The sequence below is a fragment of the Sylvia atricapilla genome, chromosome 2 (genome assembly GCF_009819655.1).
Source record: "Sylvia atricapilla isolate bSylAtr1 chromosome 2, bSylAtr1.pri, whole genome shotgun sequence".
Classification (NCBI taxonomy): Eukaryota; Metazoa; Chordata; class Aves; order Passeriformes; family Sylviidae; genus Sylvia; species Sylvia atricapilla.
This window is the reverse complement of record NC_089141.1, coordinates 27,019,241-27,040,923: the sequence shown is the minus strand read 5'-3', so window position 1 is coordinate 27,040,923 and position 21,683 is coordinate 27,019,241. Positions and strand designations below refer to the sequence as shown.

Below are 21,683 nucleotides of genomic sequence, written 5' to 3'. Positions count from 1 at the left end.
AATATCCTAACTTGCCCTAAACATTCTTTATGAGTGAGGAACAGTGCACCTTCCAGAATTTCATTCCATGAAAAGAAGAAATCTCTGACAGTTTGAAACAATTTAGGTTAGAAAATAAACTAAATTATTAATAAAGTTGACTTGGTAGTTTCAAACTGCTTTTGTTTAGGGTTGGGAGTATCAGAAGGCCGTGAAACCAAAGCTACCTCATGCTTCCAATGATGACAAATCTGTCTGCCACAATTGTATTATTTGCTGTGACTCAGCACTATGAAAAAACGTGTGCAAACCCACAAAGTAACAGTAAGTCAAAATTCTACTGATTTTATCCTAGCTTTGGACATCAGCAATGACCGAGTCACACAGCACTGAGGCATAAGCCACATCAAGCCAGAACCCACAGGCAACCCAAAGCTTGGTTACACTCATTCTGCCTCCCCCATCCCATTCACACCTGATACCCCCTCCTACCAAAAGCTGCTGAATCCAACAAAGCAGCACATTCACAGACACCTCAAGCTGTGGTGCCCCCCAAGCATTATCAACACCAAAAACAAAAGTAGAATAAGAACACATAGGCAGTTGAAGAAAGGATCGTGTGTAAGCTCTACAAGGAATCCCTGTGTCTTTTAAGAGACAATCTCACCCTACTTTAGATAAAAAACACAATCTAATGTTAATCACAACATTTTTATCAGATTTTACTTATAGATACTTATAGTTTGTGATCCACTAATAGGTGGCTTGTTTGTCAAAATGACATTTTCAAAATTCAACAGGTTACCTTAGCACTAAATTTGGTAGGATTACAAGGCTTACAAAGCCTTGTTTGGAGATACATTCAGGATATTTAGCCACAGGGTATTTATTTTATGGTTTTAGAATCAGCATATCACTTACATATAATCTCAGCTTTATATGAAGTACAATAAAGATCTGTGTGTGTCAAACCAGTTGGTATCTCACAGAACATATGAATCCTCCCGCTGAGCCTGACAAGCACTCAGAACTACCAAATTAAAACAGAATAACAGAGAAAATAAACACTCTGGGTCACAAGGAAGCTGTCAGCAGCAGGTGACTGGCTAAATCTTAAGTCTTATGCCACACTCCGAAAGCTCAGAGTCCATAACTCTCCACGCACATCCAGGAACAGTCGTACTTCTTCCTGTTCCAATGTGTTTTAGCGCCTGTCTCCTCATGACACTAAGCAGTAATTATGTCTCAAGAAAGTGTTCACATTACTCCAAACCAAATTTCTTCTGTCACTGAACTCCATTTATTCCTGTCTAACATGCACAGACCAGCAGAAGTGACCCTGGGATGTTCAGTCTACTATTACTCCCTAGCACTTTTTCATACCTTCCTGCTGTTAACATCCTCTATAAAGCAATTCTGGTGAAAGGAAATTTACTGTCACCTGTCTTAGACTACCTCTACTTATTCTCCTCAACATGAATTATTAAGTCTGCACAACGTTTAATGCAATTCCAGACATTCAGGAGGTGGCATAATATAATTTCCAGTCACATTGGTCTACAAATTTTTTATTCAGTAGCGGTTTTCAGAGTGTTTAGCTTAAAATTACCTCTTCTGTTTTTCCAGAGTCCCTTTACCTTGTCCACAATAATTTAAAAGTACTGATATTTCTACAGGCCTTGCATTCCACTGCTGGCATTTTGTATCTTGAAAACTCCACACTCATTCTTGGAAATAACATCGAGCAGTTTAATCCACTTACCTGCTTAACAGACTTTAAAAACTGTAACAGACAGGTTTTTTTTCTTCAGAGCAGAAAAAAGCTGACTTGCTATCATAATGCTGCCTCTACCCTCTGTAATTCACTTCAGCATTTCTTTATTAGTATTATTATATTATTTAAGCACATCCATTATGCTTTAGCCCCTTAGTATGAAGCTGAATAATTTTTCTATCAGTTCAGCTTCCACTTGTTCTCTGAAAAAGAGGTGGTTGGTCTTTCTAACTTGTTTGTCCATTACATCATTCCAGAACCTCCTGGGCAGATATTTCAGCCACTCAGAATATTTCATCAAGTGTGTAATTCCTTTAATGTCTTTTATTTTTCTTGACTTGCTCACAGCCTACTAGGCTCGCTCACTCTTCCCTTTGGCCTTCCAAAGTATTTAAACAAATACAATAAATCAAGTCATTTGCTGCTGCGCTTCTATTTCTCTTGTATTTCAAATTAACATTAAAGCCCTAGCCATAAATCACATCACTTTTTTTTTTTTTTTTTTTTTTTTTTTTAATCTGCTATATGCTGTTTTGGAAAAACTTGATTTCAGTTTTTCAGGGAGGCACCGTTTTACATCCATTAACCTCTTGCCATAAAAGTTACATTTTGCAACCTAAGAACTTGTTTAGTTGCCTTTAAAGGTATACTTTCCTTTTGTGTTCTTAAAGATAAAAGTTAAGCTGCCTCAAGAGGTTGTGAAACACTTCAGAAAAAAGAATTCACCACCCTGTGAAGGGACAAACTGAATGATTTTAAAGCAAGCTTACAGAAACAGGACTGTAAAAGAAAATGTACAATTCTATTAACATTAGCTTATTCCTCTCCTTAGAGAGGGAGGAATAGAAAAGAATGAAAGAAAAGAGCACTGTATAGAAACACCCAAGCTGAAATAAGACTATCAAATAACCTGCTTAAATAAACACTTACACTTAGAAGTTTCTATAAAGAACCATTCAGAGTCTGCTACAACCGACTGTAGGACGTTTTCGTTCTTGTGGTGACTTAGGCCAGTGCTGCTGCCATGGGCTGTTGCTGCCTTCCCCTTTCCAAATGGACTGAACTGGGACTTCTCCAGGAGCCAGCACTCAGCTGAATATACAGCACCACACGAGCATGCCAGCTCTGAAGTCATCAACACAGAGAACACAACGTTGGGGAAAATCAACACGTGGCACACTGACAGCAAAAGATGAACACCCTGCTACAGGGTCAGAATGAGAGAGGGGATGTAACAAAGATTCTGTTTTTAAGTTGGGGGGCTGTGGGACGATGCCAAGGCCTCAAAACTGTCACAATCTCTCAGAAGTGAAGCATCACTGAATCTGTTTGAAAGACTGCGACAAGAAAACCCATGCTGAGAAAAAACTCTACCTCATGTGTCATCCTCAGTTCCCGGGCCTCAAGCTACCATTCATTTCCCCTGTGCCTATGGCTGTGTCTAAAGGGTAATTAAAAGGTGCAACCACAGCTCAAGTACAAACTTCAAAACTGGTTTTGAATGAGTTAGTTCACATGTCAATGCAGGTGGGAACACTGAAAGGAGAACGCAATGAAGTTACAATAAAAACAAGGCCAAATACACAAAAGATCAGCTTGACACAACCTATTAATTTACACAGTGCTTCATTAACTATTCTGCTCTAACTACTAATTGCCAGAGGTATATACAAACTACCTTTAAAATACAGAGCTTCTAAGGATAAAGTTGCAATCCCATTTCCTGAGAGCTCATAGACATATCCCAACTTTGCTAAGTCTTTCACTAACATCAAGCAGTCAGAGCAGAAAATACGCCAGCAAACAAAAAAATCCAGAAGAGCAGCAGCTTGAATAAAAGATAAAGGGACCATTAAACACCACCATTCAGCACCATTTGGGAATTCTGCAGAAACAGCAGCCCGGTATTTTCACAGCTCATGACGTATCTTTTCAGCCCGGAGTTTCATTTTCATGAAACGCCCTCAAGAGGCAAAGCTTAAAATCATTGTTACACAGACCGCGCTACGGGCAACGGGATTTAGAGACTATGAATGGGACGAGTTTCTGCTGCATATAAAGTCTCTGGAGCACAACTGGAAACGGCTACCAAGCGCAAACCTTTCGTGGCACACAGGCAAAGAAATAACGCTGTAAGTGAGATAATGCGAGGCGACGGGGTGATATTGGCAGGGAGATGGCAGAGCTTTTTTAGGATCAACTAACAGTGCTAGGGAAAAAAATTTTAAAAGCAAAAGCTTGGGAAATGCAGGAGAAAGTTTCCCTTCTCCTCCACGGAATCAATTAGGTTGGAAAAGACCTCTCAGATCACCGAGTCCAACCATGACCCAATAACACCACGTCAAATAGACCACGGCACCGAGTGCCAGGTCCAGTCTTTCCTCAAACACCTCCAGGGACAGTGACTCCACCACCTCCTCGGGCAGCCCATTCCAATGCTCAGCCACGCTTCTCGTGAAGAAATTCCTCCCCATGTCCAAGCTAAACCTCCCCTGGCTCAGCGTACGACGATGTCCTCTCGTCCAGCTGCCGCCCTGCCTCTGCTCGCACCCCGTCCCGCCGCGGGAGCATCACGGGGCCAGCCCGCCCGCGGCACGGAGTTGTCCGACTCCGCGCAGACAACCAGGGCGCCTCCCAAAGCCGGCGCGGGGCCCCGCCACCGGCACAAGCCAAGAGAGTCCCTCCAACCACGAGGAGCCTCTCCCTGGGCAGGGCAGGACCGGCCCGCGTCTCCCAGTTCCCCCGCGAGGTCCCGGTCCCGATCCCGGCCCACGCGCGCGCCGCTCCCGCCGCGCCGGCCCCGCCCCGCCCCGCGCGCGGCCCCCGCGTGCCTGTTGCGCGCGCGCGCGCCCGGGCCGGGGGTTCGCGAGAGGGCTCCCGCCGCGCGCGGCACCCCCGCCGGGGCCTCCCCTCCCCCCCCCCACGCCACAACCCGAGGCGCCGGCAGCCGATCCCCGCCCGCTCCCTCCTCCCGCGGGGACGCGGCCCCGCGCACCGCCCGGCTGCCGCCGCGCTCGCTCCGCCGGGGCCGAGGTAACGGCGCTCCCCCCCGGCCCCCGTACCTGCTGCCGGCCCGGCGCGGCCCCGCGCTGTCTCCTCTCGGGCCCGAGGCGCGCGAGCGCCGCTCCCTCCCTGCCTCCCTCCTTCCCTCCCTGCCTGCCCGGCGCTGGCTGGCGGCGGCACTGCGCACGCGCCCGGCGCGCCGCGGCGCCCTCTGGGAGGGAGAGCCCTTCCGGCGAGACCGGCCGGCGGTGGCGGCGCCCTCCTCAGGACGGCGCGGCCCCGAAGGAAAGACTACGGCTCCCGGCAAGCAGCGCGCGGCCCCGCGCGGGCGCGCCTCTCCCGCCACGGGGCACGCCGGGAGTTGTAGTGCGACGGGCGGCGGCGCCGCGCCCGGGAGGGTTTGGGGAGCAGGGAGGACGTGCCGCGTCCTTTCCCCGCCTGAGGGGCGGCGGCGGCCGGCCGCGGGGGTCGCGTGCCGGGAGACAGAGGCGGTGGTGGCGGTGGCGCAGCGGTCACTGGTGTCACGGCGGTCACTGGTGTCACCGCGGTGTTAGGCCCCAACGCGCTGCCCGCCAGCGCCGCCGCCAGGGAGCTCCGTGCCGGGAAGTGCTGAAAGGGACAGGGATGCTCCCGGCGCCGTTACGGCCCGGGATAGCGCAGCGGGCTGATATTTGCGCTTTAATGAATGCAGGTCCCTTAGCGGTGGCCTCGGTGTCACCGCAGACCGTGTCACTGCGGGTGCGGCAAGCAGCGGAGCCATTTCGCTGTGCCACGGGCGATGCCGCGGCGGCCGCGGGCCCCAGAGTCGGCACGGAAAACCACCAGAGCTGCTGGTCAGCCACGGTGTGTGATGCGGCAGACACGACCATTAGATTGTGTGGCACCAGTTGGCCTGCACACCCACAGAGGAGTACGAGGTGATGGTGGCAGGAGGAGTACAAGGCTGCTTCCAGGCCCATCCCAGGAGCCATCAGCCCACTCAAGGCCCATTCCGAGGGGCACAGGGGCACAATGGCAGGTGGGAACCCCAATTAAGGACTCGGAGAAAGGAACACCCTGTCCAGCCCCAACCCAGGGGAGCCTCAGCCCCAGAGCACCTTTAGGATTGGGGCTGTAGCTGTGGTCAGGGATGTGGGACACAGGATGGGATACAGGGGAAGAGCATTTGGGGATTGCACAGGACTCGTTAGGGAGTGATTAGGGCAGGAACCAGGGGTCATCTAGGTCACATAGAGAAACAAATATAGCATACAGAAATAAAAAGGGCCAGTCATGTGTAAATAATTTGTGATGGTTTGTTCATGTCCTGCACCTGATCAGTGCAGCCTGTCAGCTTTTCTCATTAAACTCCTTTTGCACTTTGCCCTGGGCGAGGAACTTGTGGCCAGAGCACCACAGGGAGTTGGCTACTGGGGGGCTGGAAAAGTTGGGATTGAGGGGCAGCTACTGGGCACTGCCTGAGCCCAGCTCAGGAGGAGACACACTGTACATGGTGTAAATACTTCTGTAAATACAGGGATGCTCACCAGTGCACCTCCATCCTGCTCAGCTGGAGCAGGGTGTGGGATGAGGCTGCCAGTGCTGTGTGGGAGTGCTCTGTGTGGATGGATGTGAAATCTGTGTCCATGTGTATTTGTTTAATTGGTGCATCTGTGAATTTGTGCACGTGTCTCCTGGGAATACAAACTCTGTGTGGCTATTGCTTGGACGTGGGCATGGGGCTGCAGCAGCCTCACCTCTCTCAGACTACCAGATCTCAGACAATTTTGCCACATCAATAGATACATATATTTGTGTAGATATATACATTGGTATATTCATAGGGCTTCATATAGAAGCACAGCATTTATACCCATTGACTTGAGATAAAATAGGTTAAAGCAGACAGGCAACAGCTTTCAACCAAAGCATTTTCACCAAAAAATAAAAAAATAAATAACAGCTCCGCTTTTCTTTCAGGGATTTCACATTTCTTCCACCCTACCTAAGCACATCTGTAATGCAGCAGGAGGTCTGGTTACAGTATTGGTTGGCATTCCTGATATACTTTGAATCAAATTAGCAGGTAATGGGTGGCAGCAGAGATCTTCAGGTTCTCCTGGTTTTGATAAAAGTATCAGCTGAGCTAATGCAAGGATGAATTCCTGTTTCCTGTCTCTCTGCTCTTGTGCTCCCTTCTCCCCACCAAGTACACGTTTTCAGGCACGGTGAACTATGTTCATTCTGCATGTCTTTTGATAACCTGCCCCTAACAGCCACCACAGATGACACCTTTTTGGATTACAGTCAACACCTGCAGGCAAGGATTTGCAAAACTTGGGGCTTTGTGTGGGATGAGGCTGTGAGGCAGCGTACCAGAGACAGAGATAGGCAGGTCCAGGCTATCTGGGTCTGTTTAGTCACAGAGCAAGGCATGGAAACAGCAAAAAGTACCACCACAGTTCCAGCTGCATGAAACCAGAGATATCTGAGACCAGGCTGACATCAGGTGCTGGTAAAATTAAGACAGAAGGTAGCTTCATTTCTGACAAGAACTTTTGAAGCCCTGAGTGTTTTTGTAATCTGAGTTAATTCAGGTAGAGGGAATTTACTCTTAAACCAATACCCAATTTTGAGATTTTTTTCTTCATGTAAAAGCAAGGCACACCCTCAGCATGTTTCTAAACACTGCCTGAAAAGATGACAACAACATTGAAGGCTGACAAATGACCCTGAGCTGGGGGAGGAAGAGTGGAAGTGGACAGAATAAACAGATCAGCCATTACGCTGTGATTGGGTTAAATTCGAGTTTAGGCATAATACCCCTGGCTCTTGCTTTCCCCAGTGCAGTGGGATGCCAGAAAATGGTATCACGATAATACAAGCCCTTTCTAAAAAAGGCCACAGAGCCTGACTGCTGACCATATTTAGCTCTGCTAAATTGCAATTGGCACCAGCAAGCCTTGGTTGTCACCCACTGACATTTTGTTCAGCCCTAAAAATGAAAACAGTTGCCTGCACTGTTTCAAGCCAGGAGAGTCACTGGGGACTCGCAGATAGGAAAAGATAAGACAAAGCAGCAAGTTCATCATGACAGGATCTCAAAGCCACCACAGCCAAAAGGATTGTTCTGTGTTTCTGAGGCGGTGAGAGGTGGCAGCAAATGGCAGCAAGGTCACAAGGGATGCCTGCAGCCAGATGGGGTGAGCAGTCAGCAGGGAGAAGCAGTGTCTGCCCCATCTGCAGCCCTGAACCTCACTGGCATGGATGACCTGTCCATACTCACCATCAGTATGAAGTGCTCACCATGGAAGTCACCATGAAATGCTTCAATGTGTCCATGCCTGCAGTAAAACATGACTGCTCTCCTTTGCTCCTTTGCTTCCCCAGGTTTGCCTGAGGAAGGGTAGTGCTGGGAGCAGTACCCTCAGGCTTACTCTTGGTGGCTGGTGGGACCATTTCTCTGTGCAGTGGGGGGATTGAAGTTTGAGAGCCTATTGGAGGTCCCCAGGAGGGGGGCAGGCACCTTTGCCCAGCTGCTCAAGTCTGGGCCATTCCCACTCTGCTCTCCTTATGTCCACCCTGCCTGGACAGATCAGAAAACCACCATTGCTGTCTGTGCCAGCTGCTCCATCCAGTGACAATGGGAACTGGGTGACAATTCCAACTGCAGAAACCACAAACTGGTGTGGGCACCTAGGGGAGTTAAGTTGTAAAGGGCAAACTTCCATCAGAGAGCAGCAGGGAGCTGATGCAGGGCTGGGGAAGGGGTTTGATCTTTTCCTCTCATGCAGGGGGGCGGGCTACTATTGTTTCTGCCTCTCCACTTGTCTGTCAAGTATCACTCCAGGAGTGACAGAGTTAACAAATACAGTGGAAGAGACAGCTCTGTAAGCTGAGCTACATGGTCACATGCACAGGTTTTATTTTTAACATCCCAAAACTACTTGATGTTTCTGCCTGGGCTTGCTCCATGTCCTTCTGTTCTCTTCTCTTTCTTTGCTTGCAGCTCTCCCTCACCCACCTCACTTCAGCCCAGCTGAGCACAACCAGGAGAGAAGTGTTTGGTACGTGCACAGGGACTCTATGATCAAGGTAAGGCTTTGTAAATGGAGTTGGAGTCTTTTTTGGACAAACCTTGATGCAATGTAATGGTTACTGTAGCAAGCTATGAAAATCAAGACATCTTCAAAACAGCCTTAGTAATTAAGATGAAATAGAATAATCATGAGATGTCTTAAATGACACTCTAAAACAGAGGCAGCTGGTAACAGTGAGCACTTCTGTGACATACTACTCTAAAAAAACCCTCCATAACATATTCAGTGAATTAGCTGTAGTTTGCAGCACTGTATGCAGGATTTAAAAAAAAAACTAAGATGCTGATTGTGAGATGAGAGCTTCAGCAGCAGATCATATGATAAATCAAAAATTCAATTTCTGTTGTTTTCAGGAAACTCAGAGAAGACAAGGAGATACAGTAAGGGTCAGAGGAGAGGCAAGAGCAGTCTCATGGCAAAAGTGCTTACACTTAAAATTAAATGAGTTTTGTAGATTGAGACTGCAAACTTTATGTTGGCAATCTAGACTGAATGATGAAGTAAGCATTACAAGAGTTAAAGATATTACTGTACCATTTAGTCTTTTTTGACTGCATAACAATTTTTATTCATGAATCACTTTTATTTTATGACTTCAGTCTTAACCAATAGCTCTGAGAGTCTTTACACTGGGCACCTTACAGAAAAGTATATTAATGAGATTGTTACCAGAGCATAAAATAGAACCTGAGCCCAAAGATAAAAAAAAGCATTGTTTGGACCATTGCCTCCTCATTTTTATTTTTTTTCCCTCAAACTACAGTGAAACTACTGCACCTATTATTTTAAAGCACTTGTTGAGTTCAAACCAAGACCAAACCTATTTCCTAGTTACCAATGCAAAGTGAGAGTTTGCTTGATTGTGTCTACCAAGGACAGCACAGGAACCCCTGACATGTCTGAGGAGCAGCAGAGCAGCTCCATGTCACAGCCTGCTGATCTGCCTGTCTCCCACAGCACTCCCCATCATGCCCAGCACAAGATGCTGATGCTGAGCTATCCTGCACAATGCCACCAGCCCAGGGGACCATTTCAGCACCTGGAATTTCTGGATGGGTTTCTCTCAGATGAGCTATGGCCAGGTTACACCAGGTAGGGAGGAGCAAGAAACATTGCTGATCCAGGTCTTTTAGTGGGGAGTGCAGTGCAGGGTTCCCACCAGCAGTGTCTTGTGTTACCTGTGCCTCACTATTCTGAAGTCTCCCTGCTCCTCCTGTAATAGCTTTAGTGCATTTCACCAGACAGAAATTGCACAAGCAAATTTTGGTGCCACTTTACTGCCTGTGTGCAGCACAGATTTTCCAGGCAAGGGGGAGGCCTGATGGTGCAACAGCTTCTCTTGATCTCCATGGTCCTGCATGTCAGGTGTGGGGAGCTGAGGAGAAGCTGATGTGCTGTTCTGAGAACCTGAGCAAAGGCATGCTCCAGAAGAAAGGCAAGGAGCACAGACTGAAGTCCTTGCCCAACTGATGCACTAATACTGTGGATTTATTTTTTCAGTATAAAGCAATTCCAACCTGTTTAGTAACTCTGAAATAGTGGTTATTGCCATGAAACACCACAGGCTCATCCAAATGATCCCCCAGGTAGGAAATACAGGCAGTAGCTCCCTAATTGTCAGAGCTTCATCCTTCCATTGTTGGGCTTATCCAACAAGTCAGTTGTTTCACAGAAAATCTTACTTCTCATGTCTTATACTAAGGATTTGAAGTTCACCAGGATTGCCTTGGAATCAAAGTGCCCCTTTAAAATCCATGTGAACTTGTTCAAGGTCACTTCCAAAGTGGTCTTGCTTAGGCTCACTATTAGTGTTATTGATGAAGATTTCATCTACACCTTTGATTCTCCCTTTCTGTCTGCCCTGAGCTGTACCATACTCACTGCCTGCCTCATTTAAAGCTTGGCTGGCAATTTGTATGCACAAGGTCAGTCCAAATGGCAACTGCAGAGCAGGAGTGCCATGAAGGACAGTAGGAATGCCATGAAGGACAGTGACCCACTGTGCTGAGTGCCAAGGGGGTCACTCAAGCTGTAGCTGTCCCTGCTGTGGATGTTGAGGTGTGGAGTTTAACTTATTCAGAGGTCCCTGTAATTCCAGGTGGTGGCATTCTCGGATTTGCTTTTTACTTTGTATCTAACCAGAGGACTTGAGAAAACTTGGGCTCCTGAGATTCATGTACAAATGCAGTACAGTATGGTATCCAATGGCATAGTGATTTTGTCCTCACCTCTAAGAAATAAAATTATCTGTTCAGCAAAAGGAGACCCAGGCCTGATTTCTTGACAAGATTGTTAAGCAAGCAGTGATTGAGGAAGAGCAGTGTATGAAAGGAAGAGAAACTCATTAGTTTAAGAAAACTTACTTGGTATCCTAGAAAATGTAATTCTACGCTGGCTCTGCCAGGGGTTTTGTGCAGGAGGCATGCAACTGCAAGTGAAACATAAGACCCTGAGCATCTCTATGCTAGGTATTTTTGCTTGGCATTTACATATTTCTATAAAATACCATATTTAGTTCTATTTATTTTTAGCTTTCTAAACATTAATTCTACATTTGCCAAAGAGAAGCAATAGTATTTTTCAATCTCAAGTGCTCCTCTAGTACTGCAAAGATAAATTTATTATTGTGAACACAATCAGATCTAAGATAGTTGATATACTGACATGAAAATTCTTATTTTGTAAGAAAAAAATAACTGTATTCCTCTCATGATTTCAGTATGATAAAGATGAGATAAACATTATATACTAGGTAACAAGGATTAAAAGAAGTAGAGTACATTGCCTATTTGCCCTGTACACTTCACCGAAAGTATTCACATTCCTTCTGTTGTAACTTTATATATAACTTCAGCATTCTTGGCTCCAGCACTTGGATGTGAACTTTCATGAGATTTTTTTAGGAGCTTGTTATCATGTTGTAAAATTTAGAAAGATTGTCTTATGTTCAATTGCAATCTCATCTCAGAGGCACTCTTTAGGGTCATTATCTGGGTTTCTGGTGGCCCTTTTTGATGTTTCTTCAAACGGGGAGGTATTCCTTGATTCTGTGCAAAGAGGTCAGGTACAATGAATGACCTTAGTATGTCAAATGGTCAGTCACATGCCAAATGAGAAAACATTTGTATTATTTTGCCTCATCGACTGCAAATTAATTAAATATGTCTCCTGAAAATGAATTTTGATTGGTTTATAAACTATAAGTTATTGTCACTGAACAGGTCCACTCCAGACACAGACGTAGTTAAAATAGCAGCTGTATATTTTTAAACCTTACTTGATTTGCTGTCATGATGGTCTAAAAATAAAGATTTACCAAAGTGGACAGACTGTGGACTGTAATGTGCATTCTTTCTTTACACAGTAGCTTGAACATGATTGAAGTAATGATTTCTGGTTTGGGGTTTTGTTTGTTTGTTTGTTTCCTAACCCAGACCTTGAGAAATTTTACAAGCTGCAGGGAATCGAGAAGTGTATGAGTTTAGAGAAAGGTTTTGTCACCTGACTTATCTCTGTGTCACCTGCCTCTGGATGTTATGGATCAAACCTACTGAGGCAAAATTCATAAACTTTCTGCTGGGTGTTTTCAGTTTGTACTTTGTGTACTTGCAATAATATCATCAACTAAACCACAGGGCCAACTAAATTATCAATTAAAATACAGAGCTCCTGATCACTGGCATGTCAGAATAGAAGCATTTGAACCCTGATAAATATCAGAAAGAAACTCTCTGTCCCTTCTTCCTGTCCTCTATGTTCACAGATTTGACAATGAGAAGAGAGGAATAGATATGTTTTGTCTGAAAAGAGCAGCATATACAAGTTAGAGATGAGGTAAACTAAACTAAAAAATGCCTGAATGACGAGGAATACTGACTCTGCATCTGAATGCTGTGATATGGTCACTTTTCATAAACAAAGCACGTATTTTCTTTCTCTACACATGATTTGGATGAGGTTTATTTCTGCATACAACAGTGTGAAAGCAGGCATCTCTCCAGAAGCTTTGCCATCTGTCCTTTCTGTGTTTTGAAGCACAATAAGGCCTATGCCTCTAATGTAGGAAAGTTTTTTTATCAACTCTTTCTCCCCAAGAGTTACTTTTGCAGTGGAAAGTATTGTTCACACAGTCATGTTTTTATTGCAGTGTAATGTACCCAGCCTTCCTCTGACCTTATGCAAGTCATGGCTGGGACTATTTTTAGAGATTATATTTGCAGCAAAATGCTACAAGAATGAGAGCAGCAAGGATGCCACCAATGTGAAAGAAATCCATCTGTATCTCCTGCTTCTCTGAGCTGCATAAAAGTAGATGTAACTAAACAGCCTAAAGCAGGACATGTGCCACCCCAAACCACATGTAATTAAGGGCCTGGTGTGGCTGAGGCCACCCTGGCCAGCACCCTGGTGTCACCTCTGTGCAGAAGCCAGTGCTTCCCAAGGCAAGGCAGGGATGTTATAATGGGAAGTCACAGTTTTATTTTCTCCATTGCTGTCTTGAGCTCTTTCCCTGAAAAGGTGAAGGTACCTGAGCCTTATAGTTGAGAGTGTAAGTTTGTGTCTGAGTAAAGGGACCACCAAGGGTGTGTTCATTTACTCTGCAGGGCCAACAGGGAATGGGGTTGATTCATTAGGAAGTGTAAGCAGGTATTGATCAGCACTTGAAAATTGCAAAAGATAGAACAACGTTGTGTTAAGCAATTAACAAACATCAAATTTTCAAATGTGAGTGTTGGTATTTAGTGCAGGGACCCACAAGCATTGCCTTTCTCAGGTGTCTTTCCTTCTCTGGTGTTGTTCATGACTTGCACTACCAGGGTGGGAAGGTGTGAAAGACACGAAGTTAAGAGAACGCCTTCAAGAAGGAGAGAGGAAGCTCTTCACACAGAATCTCTTCCCCCAGAGCCTGAGCCTACTTCCTCTGCAGCACACTTCCCCTCAGGGCTAGGTCACTTAACCCTGGGTTTGCAAAAGAAAACATATCTAGGTAAACACTACTGTGGGTTTTTTAACCCCAGGAAAAATAAAACAAAGTCTAAATTATTTTACTACCAATATCTATCTTCTCTCAGAGCCAAGTGAGAGTGTATTTGGCCTATGGTAGTTCCTACTGCATGAAATGTATGGGGGGAAGATTTGTCAATTTTTTCCCTATTTTCACATTAAAAAGAAAAGGACCCTGGGTCCTATTTGAAAACAAAACTCAGGTTTCTACTTGTTGTTACCTTTTTTCTTTCCACAAAGATTCACAGTGATTCCAGAACCAGGGTGGAATAGTAAAGAGCAGGGAGTCAAAATTTTGGAGGTTTCTACTTGCAGCAGCTGTTCTATGGGCCAAGTCACTGATACCAGTTGAAGGTATTCAGGGAAGTAGCTCTAAGTCGTGACTGAGCAGCCTCTAGTTCTGCCAACAACTAGAGTGTAAGGGTAAATCAGGAAAGCAGAGTAAAGAAGGCCAAGGAAATTAGCTCTTACCCAGGCTGTTTTCTACACTGGGAACTGGGATCCTGAAGACAATCCTCACTCTTGGTCTTACTGGTATAGAGCAAAGGGAGGTTCATCTGTGCAACATTCATGTCTTTGTGGGGAGATAAGAAGAGGCCTAGGCCAAATCCAGAGAGGAAAAAGGAATGTCACTTTTCCTACTCAGTGTTGAGGAAGTAGGATGCTCCTTCACTGTGCCCCTAGCAGTCTTGATTTCAGCACCCTGATGAAATATTGGGACAGAAAACAGCTCATACCCTGGCTGCCTAAACTAAGGTCTTTACCTTATCTGTATCAGTGCTGCTAGCAGGCCATGCTGTACCATGGGGATCAGAGGTGATATGTGACTGTATGGAGCTGGTAGTCACTTTCTCACAGCTCCATTTTCACTAGGAGTGCATGTGAGCACCTCCGGCATGGAAACAAAGTATGGGCATGGAGGGTCTGCAGCCGTCTTTGTTCCATCAGACAATAACTCTTGTCTTTCTGTCTTTGGCACACACAGCACCGGGCCCAGAGAGCTCCCCCTGGGCAACACAGGCACTGTGAGCAATGTTTCAGCCGGCACTGCCGCGCGCCCATTGAGGTCTCCGTGTCCTGCATGGTCATCAGCTGCCACCTCCACTGCGGGGCCACCTTCCATATGTGCAAGGAGGAGGAGCACAAATTACTCTGCCCCTTGGAGCAGGTGTCCTGCCTCAACTCAGCCTATGGCTGCCCTTTCTCCATGGCCCGCTTTAAGCTGGGGAAGCACCTCCAGGTCTGTCCAGCCAGTGTTGTCTGTTGCTCGATGGAGTGGAACCGCTGGCCAAACGTGGATTCAGACACAACCCTGCACAAGAATATTATGAAAGAGACCTTGAACGAAGAATGTCTGGACACGGCCTTGGCACTCAGAGACCAGAAGATCCTTTTCAGGACTTTGAAAATAGCTGAATTATTTCCAGAGTGGAGGAAAAAGGATGAACTGGAAGAACTAATGGATCAAGCCATGGGTGGGGAAGCAGGTGCTGTGGGAGGAGCTGCCTGTGGTTCCCAAGAGGGCAATGACCTGTCTGAGCTCAGCCAACGTGAGCGGGAAGATTTGGCAAAGGACAAAGAAGGAATGGATCTTGGGAGTTACAAAACCTGGGAGAACATTTTCAGCAAAGAGCTTCTGGCTTGCCAGGTAACAGGCTCAGCAACCAGCACAGGACAAAAAACAGAGGAGGCTTCCAAGAAAACAGCATCAGCCTCTCATGCTGCCAGCTCCACAGAGAAGGCAAAGGAAGGACCTGATGGTGCAGAAGAGGGAAAGGGCCAAAAGTCTGAACAAGTAACACCGAGTAGAGAACTGAATGGGCTGGCTCCCTGGCAAGAAGGGGTCCTGGAGAGGCTGAAGAAGGAAGTCGGTGTAGCTGATTACAACATGTATCTGGTACATCATGGGGGAATGCTCATCCGCTTTGGCCAGATGGCTGCTTGCACTCCCAGAGAGAAAGACTTTGTCTATGGGAACTTGGAAGCCCAGGAAGTGAAGACTGTCTACACCTTCAAAGTGCCAGTTAGTTACTGTGGCAAAAGAGCACGACTAGGAGATGCACTGGGCCACAAGATGCCAACTTCAGACAAGTCAGTGGATACCTCAGAACTGGGAATAAAGGTAGAAGAACTACCTAAGACAAACATAATTGAAGCCACACTGCTGTGTGCTCTGGAAAAAGAGCTGAAAGGCCATGAGATCTCTGAAGCAAGAGGTATTGATGGACTCTTTGTGGATTTTGCAACACAGACATACAGCTTTCCTTTGGAGCCCTTCTCCTCCAGGGCAGTTCTGGCAGATATTCTGGATGAAAACAGCCCACCAGAACTGCACATGGAGCTCTACACTGAATGTGTAACCAGAAGACACAACAAAAGCAGTTCAGCTTTCACATTCACTTGCAGTCATTTCTTTAGGAGGGATGAGTTCCCATCCCACTTCAAGAATGTGCACGCTGATATCCAGTCATGCCTGGATGGATGGTTCCAGCATCGCTGCCCACTGGCTTACTTGGGATGTCCTTTTGTCCAAAACCACTTCCGCCCCGAGGGACTTAAGGCCAAGGTTATTTACAGCAAGCCTCTCAAGACATTTGCTATTAAGCCAGAGGTGGACACCCTTCTTGCTGAACCGGGCAAGTGCAATTCCATAGTGGATAGTCGAGGGAGAAACAAGGACTTGCTGAGCAGCCTCCCAGTGGAAGTGCTTAAGTACATTGCAGGATTCCTGGACAGCTTCAGTTTATCTCAGCTATCACAAGTGTCAATGCTTATGAGGGACATCTGTGCCACTCTTCTTCAAGAGAGGGGAATGGTCCTCCTGGTCTGGGAGAAAAAAAGATATTCCCATGGTGGTACCTCTTGGAGAGCTCGCAAAAAGGCAAGTGACCATGACACTGGGAAAAAGAGGCATGAGTTCTCTTCAGATAAAACACGGGAATGGCAAGAAAAGCTGCATATAAATGTGCAGATGTGGGGAAGGTTCATGAGGTTGTGGATTTGCACAGAGGTTTATTGTCAGGGGCCAGGGTTGTAGAGTGCAGTACATCCAGCAAAAGGATGAAGGTGTAACTAGATGTTTTCTGACTAGCTGAAAATCCCCACCCAAGCTCATCTTCGGTAACCCCTTTGCTTGTGCACCATTTCTAGACACGGAGAGCTAAGAATTCCTGATATTTAAGTATTACTATTCCCATTAAAAATGTCAGGTAATAACTCAAGCAGCAAAACCAGCAAGTACAAGAGACGTAACAATATGGACCCCATTTTCACTTGCTATGCCAGCCCTGCACAATCTGATGTTCATTAGAGTGTTCCCGAGTGAGTAATGTACGCCCATTCTAAGTATAGACAGGCATTTAAAATCCTCATATTCTCTCCCCAATTGCTGTCCCCTCTCTTGCATCAGATCTGGCAGTTCAGCAGCCTGTTCTCCAGAGTTCACAACTGGCAGCGCAGCGACGTCCCGAGCATGTCGGAGCACCTGAGGAATTGTCCCTTCTACCAGGCGGAGCGCAGGACAGACCCCGTGCTGCTGACAGGCATGAGCGAATCTCGGGAGCAGACTCGAAAGACTTTGGTCTCTACTTTCAAGCACAGAATCTGAACAACTTACTTCCCCTCCGCCATGCTTCCTTCAGGGCTCTTGAGGTGAAGATTCAGGGATTCAGGTGTAAAGATTGTTGCTTCCAACTCTCTTTTGGACGTACAAAATTGGTTTCTCCCCAGCTGCGTTTGAAACCTGTGCATTTTTCTTTTTCCTGCATTAATTTGTTAAAACTTCAACCACTGCTTACTAACATCACATGCTTTCTGTTTATGTTTCTGCTCCTGGTTTAATGCAGCATCTTGAAGAAAGCAATGAGGATCTTATTTGAAAACGGCGTTTTTACTTCCTTGAAGGTAGGCTGCCGCTCCTGTACCACGTGCCTGAGGGAAGTAAGAGCAGTTAATGAACTTAGCTCAAATAGATCTGAAACATCTTAGTTTTGTCTGGAAAGCCAAGTTGCTGGAGCACAAGCAGATGCCCTCCTGGCTGGGCAGATCTAGGGACTGCTAACCTGCTCTGTGATGTGGGCAAAAGAAATTAACACCCCAACATTATGTGAATTAATTAGAACCCCAGTGAGGACTTGGGAATTCACTGCACAGCCACAGACCATCGTTTAGGACCCTGACAAAGGCAAGCACACCTAGCTGAGTGCAAGCCTAAAGCTGAGCTCATGGGAGCCTTCAAACCAAACCAAAGCAAGCAAACTTGCCCTTTGTTAGAAGTAACTGAGTAGCAAACAATTTTAGAGACTTAATTGACTTTTTGTATTTTAAGGTAATACCTTTTGTGTTTTATCTGAAAATTCATTTTCAGATTCATTTAAAGCCCTTAAAGAATATTTGAAGTAATTTTTAAATGCCTTACCAACTCAGTTTTCCAGTTGTAAATTGCAAATTCTAATTGTAAGCAACTGAAAACAGGATGTCAAAGAAATAATAATCTTTTCCATAAAAGAAAATTAATTCAGTAACCCATTCAGTAAGAGTATGGATAATGTTTGCTTCAGTTAAATAGGAGCATAGGATCTTTTTTTACAGAGCAGGGAAGTGATTAGGATTTGGTTTACCTTTTAATAAATGCATTAACTTAAACCCCAGTGGGCTTGCTGAGGCAACAGATGAGATAACACAGGCATGTTACCAGCAGCACCTGTCTCATTACACTATTTGAGCTCATTTCAGTGGTGCTAGTCAGAAGTGCCATGGATGTGGTGGTGGGTCAGATTCCTCTGAAATGGCCACAAATTTATTTGTGGCTCTAGGACAGTCTACAGCCACTGCACAGCCACGGGGTGCTGACTCAACCCCTTTTGTTTTTTAACCTCATAGCCAGAAGTGTGAGCTTGGGATTGAGGTCTGGCTTTCATGTCAGGCAGGAGAACCTTGCTGGCAGCTGGGATATTTGCTGGCCTGGACCACTGCTCTTCTCACCTGGGCTGGCCAGGTGCAAACCGGCTCAGGCAGATGGATCCACGCCACACTTGCCATCCTCGACCTTGGTGCAGATGTGGGATGAGGTGGCCATGCAAGAAAGAGCCCTCTCTTACCCAGAGAGGTTGCTGATGAACCTGAGCTGGGTGCTTGGAAATCAAAGGCATGAATTGCATGACCCAAACCACCCTGAGTGTAGCTCAGCCTTGTCTACACTTGCAGCTTAAGTGGTCCCTGTGAGATTAGTAACCATATGAGGATGTTTTTAATCTCCAGACACACACCCTCAGAAGCATACAGTCTGAGCTGTGAGGACAGTGGAATGGTCCTGGGAACAGGAAAACAGCACTTTTCTCTCTCTCTCCTTTTTTTTTTTTTTTTTTTCCTGCCCTAGAGATCTTTTCTGGGAAGTCTCACAATGCTCTAGACATGCAAATAAACTTCCCTGCACAGGTATCCTGCAGAAATACAAGTAGCACCCCAGGTTTATGGAGAAGAAACTGAAGGAAATAAGCACAGGGAGCAATTAGGAGCAGATGCTCGGATCCTTCATCCTGAGGCTTAAGCCACTGCATAAAAACAAACTGTCCATACCTAAAAGCTGCTTTCAAAAACTCACCTGTCCTCAAAACATTCCATATAACATGAGCTGCCCAATGTTATCTCTTTGTATTACCCAGCAAAGTTGACAGATGTGAAAACATACAGCCAGAATTTCTAGGTCTCCAGGAATTCCCGAGAGACCTAGAATTCCTAGATCTCTACATCAGGGCCTCATTCTTCACTTCCATGTATTTGATTTTGAAAGATGCTGAGCACCCAATTGTAGCTGCAGACCACAGTATTTGCAAATGCATGTCCAAAAATTTGGTGCCAGAATCTGTGCTGGGTGCTTGAAAATGGAGCCACTTGGTTATACATAATTTGGGGAGGGTGGAAAAAATGTTGCTTAAATAATAAGGTCTCAGAGTAAGTGAATGTTCAAGGCTGGCAGGAAACCATGAAACATTTCAGCCTGTGAACAATCTCTCACATGATCAGCCACTTAGCTGCTGTAAAGTGCTGTGGGTGCCCTGAAATTTTGGCCTATGTTAGGTGTTAATTTGGCACACCTTACCTTTAGTGCCAGTGTCACCAGCACCACTGCTACTCTGCTCCTGGCTGCCTTCTGTCAGTTCGAGAGGATTTTGTTCTTGTAACTCCCTGCCCCTGGAGATGGCATGACTTCAGTTCCAGCCTTATTGCAATGGATCCTGCTTCTTCCCTCCACAGAAAGGATGGAAATTGTGATGGAGGGAAGTGCCTGAGTCAGACTTCAGGGGAGTGCAACCTTTGGAAATACAATAGTTGGTGGTGCAGGTCAGAGTTAGGAATACGAACTCTGTTAGGAATACTGCAATCTCTACCTCGTGGGATCAGCCAGGGTGTGCAGAGAACGTCCAGGAGACTGGATCATTTCCCTTCTGGTATTCCTACAGGGCATGCTGGAGAGACACACAGTGTTCATTCATAGAGAGACATATCTGCTCCTGTGAATATATAGGTATATTTCTGTAAACTGTAGATTTGATTAAGTAACATTCAGTACATCCAGTAAAAGCTGAAAACCCACAGCCAAAATCTTCAGGTTACTCTGGTTAACCTGATCTGGGAGTAGCAAAGCTGTACAGGGAAGGAGAGATCACCCTTCCATTTCTAAATACCCACCTGGCCAATGTCAGCAGGGAGCTGTCTCTCACTTCATCCCAGCCTTACCAAAAGTGGAGAGTTGTGGGCTGATGTCAGATGCAGTTTTATTAATCTAAGGGTCATGCCAAGCTAGCTCAGTGTTGATGGTCCTGTCCATTAGCAGAGTCAGCGGATTTAGGAGCTAGAAGAAATTGAATTTTCCTACACTGTGTATCTTGGGGAGCACAATGCTGGCTTATTTAAAAGGTGACAGGCTTGAGTTTGGGTTCAGCAAGTCCTTAGCTCCTGGTTTAAGTTTATAATTTGGCCAAGAAAACTTCAGCTAAATTTCAGCTTGAAGAATTTGATTAGAAGAAACTGAGCATTTGGTGTTTTTCAAAATAGTCCATTGTTTTGGCAGGGTCTGAACTGGAAAAGGGGATGCAATTCCAGCAGAGCATTGAGGTTGCTCTCAGTCCAGCCCCTACATTCTGGATCTTCATGACTTTGATCTTGTTTGTGCTGTCCACAAATCCTGTGAAGTGCAAGAGCAATACTCCACACACTCCAGGCTGATGTGTCTTGCAGTGTTTCCTCTCACTGGAAAAGTGGAAGTGAAACGAAGGCATCGTGGAAATCAGAAAGGTCAGAGCAGGGCAAGAAACCTCATGATGAGAGAAGACAGGAAACAGGTAATGGGTTTGGATAAAGAGACCTGCCTCTTTATAGGTGGTGTAAGGAGAGGCAAGATGAGACAGGTAAAAGGGCACAGGAATGAAAGGAGTTGGGATATGCTGTCAAAACCAGAGGTTTTCTGGATAAAAGCATTTCCTTGAGAAAGACTCTGGAAGTTCCCAGTTGATGCTATACAGTAACATGGGGCAGATGATAATTTTTAAGGGGTGAAAGGGCAAGTGACCTTCTGACATGCATTCTAAGTCTGGGTTGAAGGAAGGAATTTTTTGATGGACCACCAACTCCCTAAACCGAGCGAGCACAGATAAGGTAGAGGTTTATCTGAACCGTGCCTGTTATTTTGTGAAACTCTGTAACTCCTTGTTGCATTCTTAAGAATAAAAACTGTGGTATAAAAAAAGCCATTCAAATTCAGGTCTTAGCTTGTTTTCTTGGCTTCATCACATTAAGGTATGTTTTGCCTTCGAATCAGGTGTGGCAGTTCCTGTACCCTCATA

At 45.8% G+C, this 21,683-nt stretch overlaps 2 protein-coding genes across 2 annotated transcripts in view; one reads left to right on the top strand and one right to left on the bottom strand.

The window, feature by feature from the left end:
• Positions 1-4,928, bottom strand: part of KPNA1 (karyopherin subunit alpha 1) — a 58,863-nt gene extending 53,935 nt beyond the window's left edge. Inside the window, exon 1 of the mRNA XM_066341176.1 lies at positions 4,816-4,928. The gene's annotated coding sequence lies outside the window, so the exon portion shown is untranslated. The remainder of the gene's footprint in view (positions 1-4,815) is intronic.
• A 1,180-nt stretch (positions 4,929-6,108) lies between these two features.
• FBXO40 (F-box protein 40) lies at positions 6,109-21,182 on the top strand. Its single transcript, XM_066341173.1, has 4 exons — positions 6,109-8,830; positions 14,825-16,720; positions 17,249-17,742; positions 20,912-21,182. The coding sequence occupies exons 1-3, from the start codon at positions 8,822-8,824 to the stop codon at positions 17,444-17,446; spliced, it is 2,103 nt and encodes a 700-aa protein (XP_066197270.1). The 5' UTR covers positions 6,109-8,821; the 3' UTR covers positions 17,447-17,742; positions 20,912-21,182.
• The last annotated feature ends 501 nt before the right edge of the window (positions 21,183-21,683 follow it).